This window comes from Zalophus californianus, chromosome 1 (assembly GCF_009762305.2).
Source record: "Zalophus californianus isolate mZalCal1 chromosome 1, mZalCal1.pri.v2, whole genome shotgun sequence".
In the NCBI taxonomy this organism is placed as follows: Eukaryota; Metazoa; Chordata; class Mammalia; order Carnivora; family Otariidae; genus Zalophus; species Zalophus californianus.
Genome location: NC_045595.1, coordinates 145373947 through 145396003, shown reverse-complemented (window position 1 = coordinate 145396003; position 22057 = coordinate 145373947). Strand labels below are relative to the sequence as shown.

The window sequence follows — 22057 nt, the reverse complement described above, 5'->3', positions numbered from 1 at the left end:
ATGTGTGTTCTGACTGTCCCACCCACTGGCTGTTCCCCCATCTCTCTCCCTCTCCTTGGGCCTCCCTATTCCCTAGACACAGCCATGTTGAAATTAGGCCAGTAACACCACAGTGTGTTCAAGTGAAATTAACCCTCTAAGTGTTCAAGTGAAAGGAAGAATCACATGTCTCTCACTTTAAATCAGAAGCTACAAATGATTAAGCTTAGTGAGGAATGCATGTCAAAAGCCAAGACAGGCTGAAAGCTAGGCCTCTTGTGCCAAACAGCCAAGTTGTGAACACAGAAGAAAAGTTCTTGAAGGAAATGAAAAGTGCTACTCCAGTGAACACATGAATGACAAGAAAGTGAAAATAGCCTTATTGCTGATAAAACAAAAGTTTTAGTTGTCTGGATAGAGGATCAAACCAGACACAACACTCCTTTAAGCCAAAGCCTAATCTAGTGCAAAGCCCCAACTCTCTTCAATTTTATGAAGGCTGAGAGAGGTGAGGAAGCTGCAAAAGAAGTGTTGGAAGCTAGCAGAGGTGAGTTCATGAGGTTTAAGGAAAGAAGCCATCTCCATAACATAAAAGTGTAAGGGGGGCAGCAGGTGCTGATGGAGAAGCTGCAGCAAGTTCTCCAGAAGACCCAGCCCACATAATCCATGACGGTGGCTACACTAAGCAGCAGATTTTCAGTGCAGATAAAAGTCTTCTATTGGCAGAAGATGTCATCTAGGACCTTCATAGCTAAAGAGAAGTCAAAATACTTGGCTTCAGAGGATAGGCTGGCTCTCTTGTTAGGGAGGGGCTAATGCAGCTGTTGACTTGAAGTTGAAGCCAGAGCTCCTTTCCCATTCTGAAAATCCCAGGGCCTTTAAGAATTATGCTAAATCTACTCTCCCTGTGCTCTGTGAATGGAACAACAAAGCCTGGCTGACAGCACATCTGTTTACAACATGGTTTAATGAAGATTTTAAGCTCACTGTTGGGAACTGCTCAGAAAGATTCCTTTCAAAATAAGACTGCTCATTGACAACACACCTGATTACCTAAGAGCTCTGATGGAGACGACCAACAAGATTAAAGTTGTTTTCATGCCTGCATAAACTCTGTTCTGCAGCCCATGGATCAAGGAGTAATTTCAACTTTCAGGTCGTATTATTTAAGAAATACATCTCATAAGGCTGTAGCTGCCATAGATTCCTCAGAGGGATCTGGGCAAAGTTAATTGAAAATCTTCTGGAAAGGATTCACCATTCTAGATGCCATTAAGAACATTTGTGATTCATGGGAAAAGGTCAAAATAGAAACATAAACAGGAGTTTGGAATACGTTTATTCCAACTCTCATGGATGACTTTGAGGGGTTCAAGACATTAGTGGAAGAACTAACCACAGATGTGGGGAAAATAGCAAGAGAAAGAGAATTAGAAGTGGAGCCTGAATGGGGCACCTGGGTGATGTGGTCAGTTAAGCATCCAGCTCTTGGCTTCGGCCCAGGTCATGATCTCAGGGTCATGAGATTGAGCCCCACATCTGGCTCTGTGCTTAGTGCAGAGTCTGCTTCAGACTCTCTGCCTCTGCCCCTCCCCCCACTTGTACTCTTTCTCTCAAATAAAATCTTAAAAAAAAAAAAGTGGAGCCTGAAGATATGACTGAATTGCTGCAATCTAATGATAAAACAGATGAGGAGTTGCTTTTTTTTTTTTTTTTAAAGATTTTATTTGAGACAGAGGGAACATAATCGGGGGGAGGGGCAGAGGGAGAATCAGGCTCCCTGCTGAGCAGGGAGCCCGATGCAGGGCTCCATCCCAGGACCCCGGGATCACAACCTGAGCCGAAGGCAGGTGCTTAACTGACTGAACCACCCAGCCGTCCTGAGGAGTTGCTTCTTATGGATGAGCAAAGAAAGTGGTTTCTTGAGATGGAATCTACCTTTGGTGAAGATGCTGTGAAAACTGCTGAAATGACAACAGTGGATTTACAATATTACACTTAGTTGATAAAGCAGCAGCAGGGTTTGAGAGAATTGACTCCAGTTCTGAAAGAAGTTCTGTGGGTAAATGCTATCAAGTAGCATCGCATGCTACAGAGGAATTGTTTGTGAAAGGAAGATTCTGTCGATGCTGTAATCTTCATTGTTACCCAATTTTAAGAAATTACCATAGCCACCCAACCTTCAGTACCCTGCCATCTTGATCAGTCAGGAGCCATCAACATTGAGGCAAGACCTTCTCCAGCAAAAAGATTACGGCTCGCTGAAAGCAAGTTAGCACTGATGATGGTTGGCATTTTTAGCAGTATTTTTTTTTTAAGATTTTATTTATTTATTCATGAGAAACAGAGGGAGAGAGAGAGAGAGAGAAGCAGAGGGAGAAGCAGGCTCCCAAGGAGCAGGGAGCCTGATGCGGGACTCGATCCCAGGACCCTGGGATCATGACCTGAGCCGAAGGCAGACGCTTAACCATCTGAGCCACCCGGGCGCCCTTAGCAGTATTTTTTAATTGAGGTATGTATATTGTTTGTTTAGATATAATGCTGCATATTTAATAGACTACAGTTTGTGTAAACAAGTTTTATATGTACTGGGAAACCAAAAAACTCATTTGACTCACTTTATTTCAGTGGTCTGTAACTGAACCCAAAATATCTGAGGTATGCCTGTATATAACAAACAAAATGAACAAGAAAGGTTGGAAATAAAGTGACAGTTAAAGAGGTACTAGGCAAATGTAAACTAAAAGAAAGGAGTGGTAAACAAAAAGAAGGAATGGCAGTATTAGGGACAGATGAGGTAGATATTAAGGTAAAAAGTAAACTGTGTGATAAAATTTCAATATATAGAAATATAACAAAATTACAGGAGACCTTGATAAAATAGTGATAGCAGGAGACCTCTCATAGTTGGACAGATCAAGTTGACATAAAATAAAATCATAAATAAAAATAATACAACCAGTACTACATTTGGTTTAATAGATATATACTAGATTTTGTAAAAATTGATCATGCATTTGGCCACATAGAAAATTATTACCTATGTTATTCTTTGATCACAGTTCAGTCAAAAATAAAGGTGGCCAAAAAAATCTTAACAATCTGAAAATTTTACAGATATGCATATTACTGGATATAAAACACTTGGATCTAAAAATAAAAAGAAATTATATACCAACTGTCTAAAAAGGGATGGAAAGGGGGAACACATCTTACCAAGCACTGTGGAGCATAAAGCTGGTTTGAGAAGAAAGTTAATGGCCATAAATGCCTTTATCGTAAAGAAAAAATGAAAAATAGAAGAATTAAATACCAAATTAGATTACATCAAGATAAATTACAGAATGACCAAGGATTTGAATGCGACAAAAATCAATAAAACAAAGTACTAAGAAAATCCATAAAAGAGCTTTTAAAAAATAATCTCAGGGTAGCTAAGTCTATTCTGTGTACAACTTAAAAGTTTAAAAAGAAAAATGAATTCAGTTAGTAACAAGAAAAATAACTATTTAAAATAGGAGCAGTGTAGGGGCGCCAGGGCGGCTCAGTTGATTAAGCATCCCACTCTTGATTTTGGCTTAGGTCATGATCTCAGGGTTGTGAGATCAAGTCCCGTGGTCAGGCTCTGTGCTGGGTGTGGAGCTTGCTTAAGATTCTCTCCCTCTGCCCTGTCCTGCACCCCGCCCCCAGTCAGCGTGCACATGCTCGCTCTCAAAAAAATGAAAACCCAAATGGAAAATAGCAGTGTAAATAGACAAACTGGAAACAAAATTGCCATTAATGTCACAGAACTAATTTTCTTAATATATAAAGGGTTTATACAAATGGATAAGACAAAGACTCCACCAACTAAATAGAAAAATGGATGGGTGAGGGGCGCCTGGGTGGCTCAGTCGTTAAGCGTCTGCCTTTGGCTCAGGTCATGGTCCTGGGATCGCGCCCCGCATCGGGCTCCCTGCTCCATGGGAAGCCTGCTTCTCCCTCTCCCACTCCCCCTGCTTGTGTTCCCTCTCTCGCTGTCTCGCTCTCTCAAATAAATAAATAAAATCTTAAAAAAAAAATGGATGGGTGATATGAATGAAAAGATTTGTAGTAAAGAGAGGCTTATTACTGTTCTGGATATAAATCCTTTGTCAGGTCTAGGTTTTATGATTTCTCTCCGCCTATGGCTTTTCTACTTATTTTAACCATGTGTTTTGGTAAAGATCTTTAATTTTGAGGATTTCTCCATATGGATATCCAGTTGTTCCAATGCTTTTTGCATTGAAAAGACTTCTCTTTCCTAGTTTAGTTGCTTTGGCACCATGGTAGAAAGTTAACTGACTCTCTCTCTCTCTCTCTCCTCTGTGTGTGTGTATATATATATATATATATATATGGGTCTGTTTCTGCACTTTATGTTCTCTTCCATTGATCTGTGTTCTTAATGCTAATACAGTGTCTTGATTACTGTATCTTTATAGGAGGTCTTGAAATCAGTGTAAGTTGGCCAGCTTTATCCTTTTTCCAGAATGTTTTGGGAATTTTGGGTCCTTTGCATTTTCATATAAATTTTAGAATTAGCTTGTCAGTCTGTGTTTTTTAAATCTGCTGGATTATGATCGGGATTGTCTTTATATGTTCATTTGGGGAGGATAGACATCTTAGTACTGTTAAGTCTTCTAGTCCATGTACGTGGTATATGTTGCCTTTATTTTGGCTCTTTAATTTTTCTCAGCAATATTTTGTAATTCTTAGGATATAGGTCGTACACATTTTTAAAAAATATAACCCTAAGGATTTTGTATTTCTGAAACTTCTATAAAACAGAATTTTTAAAATGTTATCTTCTAGTTTGCTGTGAATTGATCTCATATCCATTGACCTTACCAGACTCACTAACTGGTTCTAGGAGCTTTTTTCCTTTTTTAAGATTTACTTATTTTAGAGAGAGTGTGCATACATGTTGGGGGAGGGGCAGAAGGAGAAGGGGAGAGAGAGAATCTCAAGCAGATTCTCCGCTGAGCACGGGAGCCCCACGCAGGGCTCAGTCCCACAATCATAAGATCATGACCTGAGCTGAAATCAAGAGTCATCCCTTTAACCAACTGAGCCATTCAGGTGCCCTTCCTCTAGGAGCTTTTTTGTAGATCGTTAGATTTTCATAGATAATCATGTCTGTAAGTAGTGTTTTATTTCTTCCATTCTAAACTGTATGCCATTTTTTTCTTGCCTCATTGCACTGGCTGGGACTTTGCCTTGTTCTCAATCTTAGGAGAATAGCATTCAGTCTTTCCTGCTATTTATGATGTCAGTCATAGGGTTGCTGCTGTTGTTGGTTTTTTTAAAGATTCATTTATCTTAAGAGAGCACTCGTGAGTGGGGAGAGGGGCAGAGGGAGAGAATCCCCACTGAGTGCAGAGCCCAGCTCAGGGTGCAATCCCATGACCCATGAGATCATGACCTGAGCCGAAACCAAGAATCAGACACTCAACTGACTGAACCACCCAGACACCCCTGTAGGGTTTTTTTGTAGATACTCTTTATCAGGTTAAAGAAGTTTTGCTCCTATTTCTAGTTTGCTGAGAGTTCTTAGTCCTAAATGGATGTTGAGTTTTATCAAATGCTTTTCCTGCATCCAAGGAGATGTTCGCATGGTTTTTCATCTTTATTCCTTAAATGGCACCCAGAGTGAAGGAACAGCATCAGTCTTGCGACATTAACAGTCTCAGGGCCACATGATGGCTCTTGAAATTTCAGCTTGATCATGACATAAGTTCACTTCTGTTTACAGAGCATGGGTTAAAGCAAATCACATGACAGGACTACATTCTTCACCTGGGAGGGACAGTGAAGCTACATAACATCAGGCAGTTCTGTGGACTCTTTTTATAGGGAGGGCAATAAATAATTGGAATCAATCGTATCTTCCACACACATAACCCTTAATTATATGTATAAAGTGTGTGTGGGGGGGGTGGCCGGGTGGCTTAGTCGGTTAAGTGTCCAACTCTTGGTCTCGGCTCATGTCATGATCTCAGGGTCATGAGATCAGGCTCCACGTTGGACTCTCTGCTCGGCACAGAGTCTGCTTGGGATTCTCCCTTTCCCTCTGCCCCTCACCCCGCTCGTGTTCTCACGCATGCTCTCTCTCAAATAAAATCTTTGAGGGGGGAAAAAAAAGTGTGAGAAAATGTATTAAAAAGAAAAATAGGGGTGCCTGGGTGGCTCAGTTGGTTAAGCGACTGCCTTTGGCTCAGGTCATGATCCTGGAGTCCTGGGATCGAGTCCCGCATTGGGCTCCCTGCTCAGCAGGGAGTCTGCTTCTCTCTCTGACCCTCTTCCCTCTTGTGCTATCTCTCATTTTCTCTCTCTCAAATAAATAAATAAAATCTTTAAAAAAATAAAGAAAAATAATCTGGAAAGATACACACTGAAGTGTATTTTTTCTGTATTTTCTAATTTTTATTTAAAAATTTTTTAAATTAAAAAGTTTCTTTTTGAGAAGAATGTAAATTTGGTCTCATTTAATAATGTATTTTAGATGTGATTCCTCGTTTTAGACACTCACAATTTACGCATTGGAGAGGACCAGCTGTCCTCATATTTCCTTCCGTCCATGCCACTTCTCAGGTTTATGGATGCAGAGACTGGAAAAGCAGAACTGCTAAAGTGTTTTGCTCCAAGATCATGTTGACTAGAAGATTCATCTAGAGCAGGACATTATCTGAATAATCAGAAAGCAAGGAAGGCTTGAGAAATACCTTCTAAGAATCTGATGTAGTTCAAAATAGTCTTGTGTTGTTTTAAACCAAGGAATCAGTAAAAAAAACAAAAAACAAAAACTCTCAAAAAATACCTGAAAAAAGAAATTCATTCAGTTTTTTAGATGTTTATTGAGCACCTACTACTTTATCATCTAATCCACAACTGGGATTTTGAGTGGAAGAGTAAATATTTCTAGATTGTGAAGGATTATTAAGGATTTTTTCTTAATTTCAACATCTGGGAGACCTGATGTAGTAATAATGGTAGTAGTTAAGATTCACTGGCTACATGTAATGTGTGAAAGCAGTTTTACGCATCTTATATGTATTATCACTCTCAACAGCTTCATAAGGTAGATACTGTTATCTGTAGTTTATAGTTGAGGAAATCAAGGCACAAAGAAGCTACAAAAATTGCCAAAGTCATCTTGCCAGTAAGTGGAGGAGGCACAATTTGAACTTGAGACTTAATTCTGAGCCCATGATCTTAACTATATGGAGTCTATAAAAAGAAGGCTTATAGTCTGTGCTGTTTTCTAATACCATAATTCCTTTTTTTTTTTAAGATTTTATTTATTTGACAGAGAGAGAGACAGCTAGAGAGGGAACACAAGCAGGGGGAGTGGGAGAGGGAGAAGCAGGCTCCTGGCTGAGCAGGGAGCCTGATGCAGGGCTCGATCCCAGGACCCTGGGATCATGACCTGAGCCGAAGGCAGAGGCTTAATGACTGAGCCACCCAGGCGCCGCCCCCCCATGATTCCTTTTTAAATAAGAATTGAGTCAAGATCAAATATGTACACAAGAAAATTAAGCATAAAAATAAGAGGCTAAGTAATGTTAAGTACTTGAAAAGGTGTATGTACAGTTGTATCAGGTTAAATTCGAAATGATGCTTTCTAGATCTTCAGTTTTCTTACTGTGTATTACGGTCTAGTAGTTACAAGCATGGGCTTTAGATTCAGACCTGGGTTCAAATTTTGGCTTCACCACTTGCTTTTTTATGGCCGTGGGCAGGTCAAAGGTCAGTAAATGGAAGCTGCTGCCATTGTTGTTTTGGATAGTCTGTGGTGATGGCTGCATTTCTTTCTTCTTTTTTTTAATCAGGTGGATTTGTTTAAAAAGAGTCTTCTGTTGATTCCTATTCACCTGGAAGTCCACTGGTCTCTCATTACCGTGACACTCTCTAATCGAATTATTTCATTTTATGATTCCCAAGGCATTCATTTTAAGTTTTGTGTAGAGGTAAGTTAATATACTGCCTGTATTTTTTTATTTATCTTGTGATCAAATAGTATCTTAGAACAGCAGAAGTCAGTCTCACAGAAGATCAGTTTCTGTCATGCAAACCCTCTAAAATGTTGGCAGAGAAAAGACTACTACAAGAGGAATCCCCAGGTTGGAGGAGGTAGCTGTCTGTGATCTGGATCCCGCCTCTGAGATACATGCCCTGTTTGGATTTTGTCACGTTTTCCTGCCTTCCCATAAAGCTACATTTTGAATATGGATAAAAATCGTTTTCTTTGGTTTCTCTTAGAGCTAAAATTGGCTTGTATCTTCAAAATAACTCATGTAGAATGAATTATAATCAAGAGAATCCGCTGGCAAAATATGAGAGCTCAGTTAATGGGAGTTCAACAAGATGGTGGGAAGCAAAGCAAGAAAAAAATCAATAGGTTTCCTGGTTTTCTTTCACTAGCAAGGACCAGTTAGAAAATTTAGCTTTCTGAAAACAGAAGATTCCATTTTCAAAAGCAACAAAGATGTAAATTGCCCAGGAGTGTACCCTAGCAAAAATTGTGGAAGTTGTTTAAGATGAAAACTCTGTATTTACAGGAACTCTGAGCAGATGGAAAGATAGGTAGACTCAGTATTGGAAAGAGATCAATTCTCCTCAAACTAATATATACCCATTTGTCCTAATTAATTTCCCAAGAGGATTTTGAATGAAACCTGATAAGCTTACCCTAAAATCCATATTGCAGAATTCATGGCATGAATAGTGAAGGAGGGAATCCTTGGTCTACTAGATATCAAACCATAACACAGTTTTAATAATTAAAACCGTATTTATATTGGCTTAGGAATAGACAAGTAGATTGGTGGAACAGCACAGAGAATCTAGAAATAATTCGTGTATATGAGGGAACCTGGTATATGATAAAATTGGGAAAAGACAGGCTATTCAATATATGCTGTCGTGAAAAGCAGCTGTCTATTTGGAAAAGTAAAATACAGCTCCTTCATACTATTTATTAAAACAAGTTCCACATAAAAGTTCCTAAATATAAAACGCAAAACTGTAAAAGTTAGGATAAAACACAGAAGATGTTAAGTTCTTGGATTAGGGAAGGATTTCTTACATAGAACCATAAAAGCAAAAAAAGACATAAAAGAACAGACTGATAAATTGGACCATATCATAATTTAAAAAAACTTCTGTATGCCATAAAATTCAAAAATAAGCGTAGACCTGGAGAAAATGTTTGTGACATAGATAATAATCACTACCCAGAATATATAAAGAACTCCTACAAATGAATAAAAGGATTTAATAGAAATGGACAAACGTTTAAGTAATTTTTTAGGAAAAATGCCAATAACCTTTCAACACATGGAGAGATGCTCAGTCTTACCAGAAATACAGGAAATGCAAGTTAAAACTACATTAGGGCTCCATCTTTTGCCTATTAGGCAAGTTTGATGGTATTCAAGTGTTTATGTGGGTATAAGATAACCAGCTTTCATATTTTTTGATGGAGTGTGTGAATTGATAAAGCAAGCCACTTGGGGGAACTGAAATTCTGATCAGTTCTAAGTGTCTTATAAATTTATAAAAGATGTATGTCCTAGGGATGTCTGGCTAGCTCAAGTCAGTGGAGTATGCACTCTTCATCTCAGGGTCATGAAAGTATATCCTATTGCATACCAGTTGTTTCTTGGTATCTAATTCCATAAAAACGCTTGTGTATGTATGTGCACCAGTGATAGGGCATACAACCAGGATGTTCACTGCAGCATTACTGATGGTAAAAAGTCACAACCACCTAAATTAGCTCTACCAACAGAATAGCTAAGTACACTATAGTATATTCATACTATTAAACTGACCATAGCAGTTAAAAAAAAAAATACAGATTTCCATGTGCTAATATGGAAAGATCTCCAAGACATAATGGGTTTTAAAAGGCAAGTTGCAGAATGATACGGTAGAATACGTGTGCGTATGTGCGTGTGTGCATAAACACACAGTTGTATATATAAATATACTTCTACTCCACCTTCAGGGGGGTTAGTTTAAGTCCTGTCATCTCTGACTTCACCCTTAGATGCAGAGAGAGATAGGCATGGATGTAGAGGGCATAAGGGGAAGTTTGAAACTCTGATAGGCTTCATTCTGGTAGAGATTTCAGCAGTGGACTTGACTGTATTTAGTACCCAGAATGGGTTTCAATAGAACTTTCTAGAAACTGCATGATACCTTTACCTGTAGCCCTCAAAATACAGAGTACATCTAAGGCTGGGAATGTTTTTCATTTAGTTCCAGTTATTTCTGCCATGGGTTCCTTCTTTGTATTGAGCATTGGCAGTAATCAAGACTTTCTGTTTCGCCAGTGTTTATTTAAATTTCAAATTCAGGAAGTTGGTTTACTGCTGGAAAAGGCTGACCATCTTATAAAAAGTTCTAATTAAAACATATACGGGTGTCCACAGCCTATAGAAGGTCTGAGTCACTATGAACTGAAAGCTCAGAAATAAAGTTCAGCTTTAAACTCTTTAATGCAGACTTTGCCCGATGGTGGGGCCACAGCCGCCTCCTTTGCTTCTGTCTGCTGTGGGCAGGTTCCATTTTTCACCAACTGATGGAACACAGCATCTGTGTTGTGGTTTCTTTTTAACCAGAATATAAGAAAGTATTTGCTGACTGAAGCCAGAGAAAAAAATAGACCTGAATTTCTTCAGGGTTGGCAGACTGCTGTTACAAAGGTAAGTATGTGATAAAAATGAAAACTCAGGCATGTCAAGGGGATGAGGGGAATCATCTTAGGGGTGGGTGTCTTTAAGAAGCATTTTAAGACTGATGATAGAGATAACCAGTGAGAGTCTGGAGCTGCAAGGAAGCAGCTGAGAATAAACCTCCGTTTAGTACTGATCATCTAGCCGCTTAGTTTCCCAGTGCTTGTGGGGAACAAATTTACTAATTTCATCCTTGGGGCAGGGGCAGCTGCTACTGATATGGTTGCTGTATTGGGGGAAAAAAAGAAATAAATAGGTATGTAACTTTTTTCTTTTGGTGGCCCCTGCCTCTTGCGTCTTACTTCCAGATGACCCACATAGACCCAGAGAAATGCTGAAATGACCATTTGGATCCACTAAGGGAGCAAGTGCACTGGGCTTCTTACCAGGCATTTGGGGAAGACAGTACCTTGAGTGTTTCAGTCTGAAAGCAACACTATGTTTGCCCTATAGATACTCAGGCTATATGTGGGGCAGAGTGCCCAGGCACAGCTTCTCCTTGCTGTGACAGATACCAGTGTCTTAAATTTTATGGTCACTGCTTTATTGTTTTCAAAGTGTTTTTGCATGTGTGATCTCATTTAATCCTTACAACCTGTAAGGTAGGCAGGTTGGTCTTTTAGGGATGAGCATCAGCTTTATTCTGTAGATAAGAAAACTGAAGCGTAGGTGTGACCTTCCCCAAAGGCCATCAGAACTGTTGAGAGTCAGGTCCTTGATCTTAGGTCTGTCTGGATCACTGAACACAATCTTAAGAGGCAGAATCTTGAAACAAACTTTAAGCCAAACCCAAAAGCACCAGATTTATTTGTTCATCCTTGACCTGTCCCAAATGCTAAGGTTTAAATAAACTAAGCATACATTTTCTTTTAATAACCTAGTCTTTTAGTTTAAAACAGAATTGGACTTGTAAATTTTCTAAATTTTCCCAACTAGAATATCCAGGTAGTCTAAATTTAGTCAGGATCTTTCATACTCCTACTCTAAGCAGAATACATAACGAGTTCTTTTGGAAACCTACTGCTTATCTTTATTTCTTTCAAAGAGTAAGAGTTGTGTAGTAGGAGATAAAAAGTGGAGACTGCTAAGCAGGATTGTTAGTAAGTATTCAGAGTCCAGGCATATGCTTTTTGATCCACAATTCTATTTTGATTCCATTGTCAGTAATCTGATAGTAAAACTAGTTATCCAAATGGAAGTTTTAAAATAGGACTTTGATTTCCTATTTCTCCCATTTAGGCAAAATGTTCTATAAGTTGCAGTTGGTTGCTTGCTCTTTTGATGTGGCTAGATGCCTCCATAAAATCCCATACTTTAAATACCAAAGGTATATACCAGTCCACCAGCTGTCTTGGACAGAGACGGATTTCTTGTCTCTTGCTCATTTTTCCATAAAAACAAATTATCTGAAGACAAGTACTTGGGTTTTATTTTAATGATCATTTTGTTTTTCTCTTTAGTGTATTCCACAACAGAAAAATGACAGTGACTGTGGAGTCTTTGTGCTCCAGGTAAAGAAATGTTTTTCCAGAATTTAGGATGTGTGAATTAAATTTGTTGGGCTTAGGCAGATGGGAGCCCCTGTGGTATGTACCTGGCACTAGGAACAGGTAACAGGATTTCCTCCTTCCCTTCCTTTGTTGATGGGGAGCTGTAGTTTCTACACTTTCAGATGTTATCATTAGAAGCACCACCTTCTAAAGCCAAGAATGAACAACTGGTATCCACCTCTTATCAGAGGTTATTAGTAAGGCACAAAAGAGACTGACCTGAATCTGTATTGTAGACCCTTGGCAGTTGCAGAATTAACTATGTTTTTTTAACCACTGACAAGTGGTCTTTAACCACAGAGTAAAAACTAATTACATTTTTATAAAAAAGGGCCACATTCAAAAACTGCTTTCTCCTGCTGTGGGTTCCCTTAGTGGTCTTAACGGGCTACTGAAAATTTTGTTAGACATTATACTTACAAAGGAAATCGTATGTAATTCATGAGCTTAGAGATTTGCAGAGATCATGAAAGATGGGCTCATTCCTCTGACTCATTAATGTCTGGGGTTTGTAAACAAACTGAGGTTCTCACTTAAAGACCATGTTAGATCTAGCTGCCGTCTCCGCACATTACACCTTTAGAATTATTGGAGCCTCTTCATCAGTTTCTGCCTTTCACATATTGTGTGGGCAAAGAGGGGAGACCCTAAGTGATATACTTACTGGGAAGGGTGACTACAATTTGGAGGTAAATGTTTTAAAGCAGTGTTTTACAACCAAACTTTAAAATGCTGCCTTAGACCCTATTCTATTAGGTCTGCATCTGGGAAAATACACTGGGCTGCTTCCTAGCTCCACATGCCACTTAACATGTTTCTGGGACCTTTGCAGTACTGCAAGTGCCTCGCCTTAGAGCAGCCTTTCCAGTTTTCCCAAGAGGACATGCCCCGAGTGCGGAAGAGGATTTACAAGGAGCTATGTGAGTGCCGGCTCATGGACTGAAACTCAGCAGGGACTCTGGGAGGTCTGACCAAGTTGAAGCAGATGGTTTGTTACTTGAATCTCCAAACACTTATTTGAATTTTTATAGATACTTCAGATCAGTGGTGTTGGGCCACTATTGTTACCTCAAATTTGTTTTTTGCCCTATTCTTTTCTCTAGCTACCGTGTACTATTTTTTAATGTTCAGTTTGGTTTTATTTTTAATTTTATGGATTCCGTGTGTTTCCCCCATATTTAATATTTATTATCCAAACGCATGCATATAGACAGAGCATGCAGTGCAGAGTATTAAAAAAAAAAAAAAAAACCCTAGTAGATTTGGTGCGGCTTTTGAAACTTAGATGTGAACTGAATACAGGTTTAAAATTTAATCCCAGAACCTAAAAGCGCAGGATGTTTTTAATACAACGTAACTCTGAGAATGATAGTTGTTCCCTGGGGCATAAAGGGTAGCTAGGAGTGGTGGTTTTGACAAAGCCAGTCCTGTTTTACCTGCTGCACCTTTCACTGACTTCCCTCTCCAAGTGAGTCTTGCCGAGTTGCATTCCTTTTGAAGGGTGAGAAGAAAGCCAAAACCTGACTGGTGTGTTCTGTTTTTAGAGGCACACTTATAAAGTGCAGTGCCTGCTTTGGGAGGAGTGGATTAAGGTGTGAGAAAAAGACAACTTTGGGGGTCCAATTACATTAACACATGAGAAATTTCGATCTTGGCTGTAAGAAGAATTCTAACAAATTCCCACATCTTATAAAGGCTTTTGCTGGAACACTGCATTCTCTGGATTTTTGGTTTTGGCCCATTAAAAATGTTACTATCCATTAAACTAGTGGTCAAACACATGAGAATTCAGCCTTTCTAAGTACTTTACAAGTTGTGGTTATCCTTGTGTGATCTCCCATATGGAAGAAATTAAGATTTGCCAAACACCTTTCTTTTTCCAAAGGTGTTTAAAATATAAATCTTCAAAACTGAAGACGGACCAGGTCTTTTGCAGATGCGTGGGGAGGAGAGAAGAGGAAGGGTAACGAAACAACTGCACAGGAGCAGAGCAGATGTTGAGTTCTTTTGCTCTTACCTCTAGTGATCTCAGCAGCATGCGGGGCTCCACGTTTTGTCCTTTGCTTAGCTGCATTAGGATTAAAGTAATGGATCTTACATCTTTATTCTAGCCTTTTGTGATATTTGAAAGGAAGGGGAATCCAGAAAGATGCATGTTAAATTACCCAATTATCTTTTGAAGTGGGGCAGAAAAAACACAAAGGTGTATGTAAGAATCTCAGAAGCTTACACAGAATACCAAGTTAATGACAGAAGATGCTTGGCATTATGCTGGTTAGGTGTGGGGTATTGAAAATAAAAAGCTAAAACGTGCAGTTTAACTTGGCCAGAAGGTGAGGCTGCCAGCAGTTGAGGGTAGAGTCCCAACATATTTACACGCAGGGTCCCCTCCCCACCCCCCATTCTAAGCACCAACACCAGTGTTTACGTTGTAAAGAGCCCCAGCACTCTCCAGAGCCCTCTGGACTTACTGTAAAACCAGGTCAGTATTTCTTACTGAGATCAGAGGCACTTTATGCTGCTACAGTTAGGGTTATGTCAGCATTAGCAAAGATGACAGTTTAAGTGGGGAGGATATGTTCTTGAGGTTTTCCTACATGATTATGCAAAACGTGAGATTTTTTTCAGATCTGCATGTAAGACATTTGCTTAACTTTTGCGGGGGGAGGGAGGTAGTTATACAAAGTAGCCAGTACAACTAGGCTGTGGATTCACAATATCTTAAACTTTAGAGCTCCAGCTAACTTCCTCACCACAGAACGAGGCATGTAGAAAAGATACATACAACTGTGTTCTGAATCTTCATGGCCAAAACTTGAGTTGCCATTTCCTCCAGTCTGAGAAATGGTCACCCTCTGAGGCAAGCAGGGGTGCGCATAGGTAACTAAAGCGAACTGTCGAAGGCCAGCTTCCCTTTCACTTCCAGTTTAATAAGGCAGCTTGAGGTGCATTGTCCAGCATGCTTTTGCCTAAATGTCAAATATTTTACGAATCTAGTTCAAAATGTTTCTCTGTTCATGAAACTTGGTTTTAGCACATAGTCACTTTTCCCCCTATTCTCGTGACTAGGTGTGAACCTCTATTTAGTCCAAGCCCTACATCAGAAGGGCCTTTGTCCTCTTGTTTGCAATAATTTCTTCCTTGCAACAAGGACATTTTTGAAATGTAGTCTTGGCTGCTGGTGGAAGAGGCAGGCATTGTTTTATTGTCACTAGCTTGGCACTGAATTGTTTGGGTGCTCACAAGGTGGGCAGCCCTTATGCTTTGGGGGTTGAGTGCAGGCCTTGTACAAACTAAAAGCTGCTTACGATGTGCCTTCAAGCTGTGCCCAGCCCTGTCCATCAACAAACTTACTGGTCTGTAGTTATTCTTTCCAGTGATTTGTCCGTATGTTAAATCTGTAGCAATGAATGTAGATTTAATTCAACTTTTAGTTGAGTTCTCTTAAGAAAGAGGACCTCTTAAGGAAGGGAAAAGCAGCAGTTGCTGCCAAAAGTCCCCAAATCACTTTTTGGTTTTGCATCATATTTTCTGCTTATCACTGAATATGAGTGACACCGGTCATGTTGGATTCATAGTTGGAACAGAACAACAGCCCTAACTGGGACACAGCCAGCACTAGTCTAGAGCTGCCCTTTTTCTCTGCAGTTTTGGTTCACTGGTTCCCTGGGTTAGAAGTGCTGACTGGGAGAGCTCTGGATGAATCAGACCCTTCAAGCGTGTTAATAGTGTGAACTGAATATACTGACTACCTGCTCTGCTTAATTAAGAAACCGAACTAATCAGCAGTTGTAAAGCACCTGCTTTTCTTACGTGTGAGGCTCTGCCTCCTGGCCTATAGATAATTAAGACTTAGGGACTATACCATCAGAGAAGTGCTAATTGTATTTGGGTGTTACAAAAACAGCCTAGATAAGCTGTTGACTTAAATGGTACCTTTTGGTCAGAAAAAGAATTTATTTAAAGATTGTGATCATGTAAAATTACTCAAACCTTCTAGCAAAAGTATTTTTTTGAAAAATAAACTAAATGCCTTTATAAATGTGTGTTCTCTTGAATAACATGTACTGTTCGGTGAATAGTTTCTCAAAGGGATGCTCTTGTCATGACAAGGCTCATTTATGAACAGTGACCAGCAGCCTACCCTTAAATAACACCGCCTAACAGAATTTTCTGCCATGATGGCAGTGTTCTCTGAGCATAGCTAGTGGCTACCATATTAGGTAACTGTCAAATCAAAACGGACATGCGCAAATTCACCTTACTCACAAATATTCCAGAGTAAGAGTTCCGGTGTCACTCTTGTATAGGTGAGGTAGTGGGGCAGAGACAAAGATAACTTGGTCTGACAATTCCAACAGGAACCACGGTCTACGGTTTTAAGGCCTGTAGAAATCTGAGTTATATTTTACTACAAAATTATAAAATATGTTAATTCAAACTACAGTGTAAAAGAAATTTTCAAAATGATTATGTCCTCATTAAACATCTGCAAATGGTTCTTTCCTAAGCATTTAGAACTAGTTATAGCTCTTAATCCAAATAATCAGCTTGAACTTATGAGAAAACCTGTACTTACTGTAATGTGAAAGATGTTCACATTGAGATACTTCAGCCCCAACTTTCAAGCTCTAGTGGAAGTTAGGAGACATAAGTGAAATTTTTTCATCTAGCAACAGAGTAAGGGAAAATTATATTAGACTAAGTTTAATGAGCAACAGTTCATATATATTAGAGAAATCACCTTGTGCCTTACAAATGCAAAATAAATTTTGTAGACCCCCTTCACCATAGAGACTGTCAGCTCACTATACAGGCTCTGAAGCTCGGTAAGCACAATTAGGGAAAAAACAAGACAGTTCAAATGAAAATTGGCTGAAACACATTTCCTGTGGGAAGCAATTCTGATTGTTCTTGTTAAGTGTTCTCTTGATTTTTCAACCTTTTTTAAATCCAGTCCATTCCTGAGATCACTCTGAAAATGAATCTTTAAGTAGAACACATCTTTTGAAAAATGTGTACAGTAAATACTAGTCAAGTCTTAATACATAAAGCACATAAGCTGGTGGTATCTCCTAGGACAGTCTAAGGCTTACTTTTGCATCAACAATTTAGGAAGTTCCCTTGACTCCTCTAAGTTTGCCTTTAGAGATTAGAACTCAACACAGAAAACAAACTCAGTTGTCAAACATCTTACATTCAGAACAGTACAACATAGCAAAACCCCATTTATTACATTTTTATTTCCTGCAAACTTAAAATTTTTGAGGCCCCAATGAAGACCATGAACCTATTATGAATTTTTAAAAATTTTCCAGCTTCCTGAAAAAAGTGTGGTGTTTTGGGCTGATAAATGAAACCTGTTGCCACAGAACACAAATTCTGACCTGGTGACATAAAATCATTCCGGCAACCTGACGTATGGCCAAGATTCTAAGACTACAGAATAAAGGCATTCCTTTGGATTCTGTCCTTTAATAGTTTTCAAAGGACAACCATAAAATGGCTTCGAGCTCAGTAGAGACCTTGATCAAAGCATGTTAAAAGTGGGCAGGTTTGCAGACCTTGGGTAATGCATGGCAAATTCAACAGGCCAAAGGAGTGAGTTTTCATGACGGGGCTCTCACCACTCACTGGTTTTGGGCCAGTTTTCCATAGCCTCCTCTCCCAGCATCATAGTCCTGCCGATACTCATCTCGTACCTTAATTGAAAAGAACATAAGTTACATTATAGAGAAGATTGGTGTAATGAATATGCCTCCCATAAACACATAAGCAGGCAAACTATTGAGCCTTTTCAGGTGTCATAATGTGAACATTCAAGTAGGACCTAATGTTTTTTTGAGCAACAGATGTAAAGCTCAACTGCCTTGCAAATTAAGATTACGTGGGGCGCCTGGGTGGCTCAGTCATTAAGCATCTGCCTTCAGCTCAGGTCGTGATCCCGGGGTCCTGGGATCAAGCCCCGCATGGGGATCCCTGCTCAGCGGGAAGCCTGCTTCTCCCTCCCCTCCCTGCTAGTGCTGTCTCTCTCTCAAATAAATAATTAAAATATTTTTTAAAAAGATTACGTAATGGTTTTGTTTGCTTACTTAATAAATAAAACTCTACGCCCAACATGGGGCTTGAACTCGTGACCCCGAGATCAAGAGTCACATGCTCTACCATCTGAGCCAGCCAGGCGCCCCGCCTATGTTTGTTTTTTTTTTTAAACCAAACATCATGCTCATACTCAACAGCATTCAAAAGTAGCATATTCCAAATGGCTATTTTAAAATTAAAAACTTAAAATTTATTTCAATGCATTTTCCTTTTGTTCTAGACACTTACAGGTACAAAATGCCCCTAGCAGAAGTCCAATAATGGTTGCTTGTGAAAACGTATAGAATCTATAATTTACCAATCCTAATGGGTAGTTTCCAGATTCACTGCAAGCCAAAGGTTATAGGCACAAAATTGTTTTCTAAAAGAGCAAACACAAAGTGACAAAGCCCTTGTCACTAGGACGGAGATACCAGGCAAAGACTGAGCCAAGAGAACCTTCCTGCATACCTGGCCCCCAGATCGCCCACGGCCATACTGCCTTCCCTCCTTAAAGCCTGCGTCCCAGTCTGTGCGAATGATCCGGTCATCCAGACGAGTTCCGTTTATGTACCTCATGGCATTTTCTGCATCTGCTCTTGAATAGTATCTTCAGTATTAAGGAACACTATATAGCATTTCTCCAAACGTTTTTGGAAATACAGAAAGCAACGTCTAAATGAAGCTGAGTTGTTAAGAAAGAGTACAAAAATGAATCCAACCAGAAGGATTTCAAAGATAATTTGGTTTGCACAAGCCTGTTTGAGGTTGGTCCAGAAGCACTTACAGAGTCAACTATGATTTATCCAAGGCTACTGATCGTGATTGCCTAGATAATCCTGTTAATAATTATTTGGTCCCATTGTCCCCATATTTTGGTTTGTAAAGTATAAATATGTTCAGTGCAGGTTTAGAGCGCAAACTGCACACTTATCCAAGGAAACAAAAACATCCAAATTTGGAACTATATATTCAACTTAATAAAAAGAGGTTATAGTGCATATGGAATTGCCATTGCATTTCATTAGAAGGAAAGACTCAGTATCCTATTACTCAGGTTAGGTGTTCCCAAACCTGTTTAATCAGATCCACTCAATCTACCTTTGGGGTGATATTAAAATCTATAAGCAATCATTATCATTAGCTGGGTTCAGGGAAATGCTGAACTCTATTGTCTTCAGTTACACAGGCAGGGAAGCACTTGCTGAAATTCCAGTGTCCAACACCTACACAATGCCTAGCACACAATGGGCATTCAGTAATTTTTTTGCTGGATGAATGACATGATAAAAGGGCAAAGTGAGAAAAAACACTGGCAATGGCAGCCTCTCTTGGCAATTGTCTGCTGTTATGATTGTGGATCTCTGACACACAAGACAAATGCAAAAGCATTCAGTTCTCAGAGACTGAGTATTACCTATAAGGTGGACTTGCTTTGTGTCTTCTGTTGTTCTCCCTGTACCCTCTGAACTTTGATGCTATTGCCCCCTGAGGCGAATATAAAATCTGGGCACTCTTGTCCCTTGTGTCTGAAGGGGGAATGGAAGAAGCTTGTAGAGCCCAGAAACCAGACCCCAAAATCAAAAGTTTGGAATAGGTTCGAAAGTAGGGCTTCCAGTTCAAGCTAAAAGAGTAAGCACATTTCTCATTTCCTTTTCAAGACCCCATTAAGATGACATATATACACCCAAAGAACAGAAGAGGCCATCAGCAAACTAGAGGTTCAAGGAAGTGAAGGAAGAGTGCTAATGGATCAGTCACAGTTTGAAATATTCTTGAAGGGACTTAAAGGAGACAGCAAATAGGGTTTAATTAAAGGTCTGTATGTGGGAAGATCACCTGCGAGCAGGAAGGCATTTAAACACAGGCAAATAAAAATAGAACGACAGAGTTTTGAACAAACCATCTGGAGGAACCCTATAGGGCAGTGTCTTTGATGTTAGTTAAGTCAAAATAAAATCCCTTTTCATTCTGGCATTTAGGAAACCCACATTTACCAAAGGCGGGGCAGCAACTTGAGAGAGAGTTGCCTGGGCCCACAAAGTTAGCCTTCTTTTCCCTAATTATGACTGGGAACCTAGGGATCACCACACATTTAAGGAAAATTTACAGCATAAATACAGCCCCCCCCCAAAAAAAAATTCCCAGGTAATTTGGGGCACAAACAAAATTTTTTGAAACGTGTTAGATGAGGTCTGGGAAATTTCTCAGAATGTAAGACAAAGTGACCAAAAAAGAAAATGTTAGGAGAAAAAAACCCCAAGGAAAAAATCCAGGAGGTCCAATATTTACAGAATTTCCAGGGAGATGCTAGTTTGGTTTTGACCTTATATAAAATCAAGCTATATACATCTACATAATGAAATACTATACAGCCATTTAAAAAAGAGGTAGACCTATGTGTGCTACCATAAAACAATCTCTAAGGTGGGGAAAAAATAGTGCATGCAGTATGCTACCATGCATCCACAGGATCACTGCTGGAAAGACACCCAAGAACTGGTAACTGTCTGGGTTTAGAACAGTACAGAGATTTTATTTTCCCTATATCCTTTGTACTTCTGTAAACACCATGAGCATATATTTTCAAAAGACTTTCTTAAAGAATAAATTCTAAACAAAGCATGGATTTCAGAACAATGTAAATGTTAGCAGCTTTTACAACACAAGAGTGCAGACACACTGGGCAGAAGGTAAGAGCTAGATGAAGGAAGGAGACGTAGAGGTAATTAAGTACAGGGATGCTAATTAGTGGATGGCCTCACTCATTTTTTTAAAACTAGCCACTCTTGGCCCCACCCTCACCCAATAGCTACACCAGACACACAGGAAGGATACTCCACAAAGCAGAACCCACATGCTGTTTTCTTCATCTTATCCAGGCCCATAATGATCTTCTTTATGTCACCACTTTTGCTGAAGAGTTCATAGATTTGTTCTTCAGTTGTGTAAAAGGAAAGATTTCCAACATACAATGTGCAGCTCTTCTTCAATAATTTTTCCTGCTCTTCATTGTCACCCTGGAATGTCAAATAGAGAAAAAGTTCAGCAACACAATCTATGAAGAGTCCTGCTTAAATCGTATTCCCAAGTATGGCAAAAACTGTCATTAATTCTAATTTGGGAATCAGCTTCTCTCATCATCCCAGTCTACCACAAATCCCTTGCCAGAGAGAGACAGAGAGAGAGAGAGAGAGACAGGTGTTCACATTCTATGACGTACTTCTGGAGTACGTCAGTTCCAGACTGCCTTCAGGAGACAGCCACAGCTTAAGGGTCATGTTGCATTAGCCTTCCTCCTGTGCCATACTGTGCCATGCAGATGGCATGCCTTTTCTCCGCACACTCCATATCCTCAGCACTGGAACCTTCTCCCATTGCTTGAATTTAACTTCCGCATCTTGAACCAATATACTAGAAAGGACTTTTTTGTATTGAAAAATAAATGGATTTTCAGAGATAGGGTATCCCTTATAATAATCCCATTGAGAATATTCAAAACAACTGCTTAGATGGTTTACATGCTCATATATTTTTCTGAGTTTAGGAGAAAATGTACTGATCACTAAAAATGAGAGATTGTTTTTTATTTTTTTTATAAAAAGGTTCCCTGACCTTTTATTTTTTTTAAATTTACTTATTTTTGTGAGAGCAAGAGAGCGTGAGAGCGCGCGCGCGCAAGTGCAC

The 22057-nt window shown here is 39.4% G+C and overlaps 2 protein-coding genes across 16 annotated transcripts in view; one reads left to right on the top strand and one right to left on the bottom strand.

The window, feature by feature from the left end:
• Nucleotides 1-16331, top strand: part of SENP5 (SUMO specific peptidase 5) — a 53265-nt gene extending 36934 nt beyond the window's left edge. For 2 of the 7 annotated variants that reach the window (XM_027586496.1, XM_027586497.1), the window contains exons 7-10: nucleotides 7830-7967; nucleotides 10626-10709; nucleotides 12200-12250; nucleotides 13122-16331. In XM_027586496.1, coding sequence (XP_027442297.1) covers nucleotides 7830-7967; nucleotides 10626-10709; nucleotides 12200-12250; nucleotides 13122-13232 — 384 coding nt within the window. In that variant the 3' untranslated portion in view covers nucleotides 13233-16331. The other 5 variants (XM_027586498.1, XM_027586501.1, XM_027586499.1 and 2 more) reach the window with 5 other exon arrangements.
• NCBP2 (nuclear cap binding protein subunit 2) overlaps nucleotides 1-22057 on the bottom strand; it is a 30445-nt gene that overhangs the window by 5131 nt on the left and 3257 nt on the right. The window contains exons 2-6 of one of the 9 annotated variants that reach the window (XM_027586510.2): nucleotides 21209-21390; nucleotides 18842-18980; nucleotides 17924-17991; nucleotides 16869-16958; nucleotides 14307-14357 (exon numbers count right to left, since the gene is read on the bottom strand). In XM_027586510.2, coding sequence (XP_027442311.1) covers nucleotides 16955-16958; nucleotides 17924-17991; nucleotides 18842-18980; nucleotides 21209-21390 — 393 coding nt within the window. In that variant the 3' untranslated portion in view covers nucleotides 14307-14357; nucleotides 16869-16954. The other 8 variants (XM_027586506.2, XM_027586508.2, XM_027586511.2 and 5 more) reach the window with 8 other exon arrangements.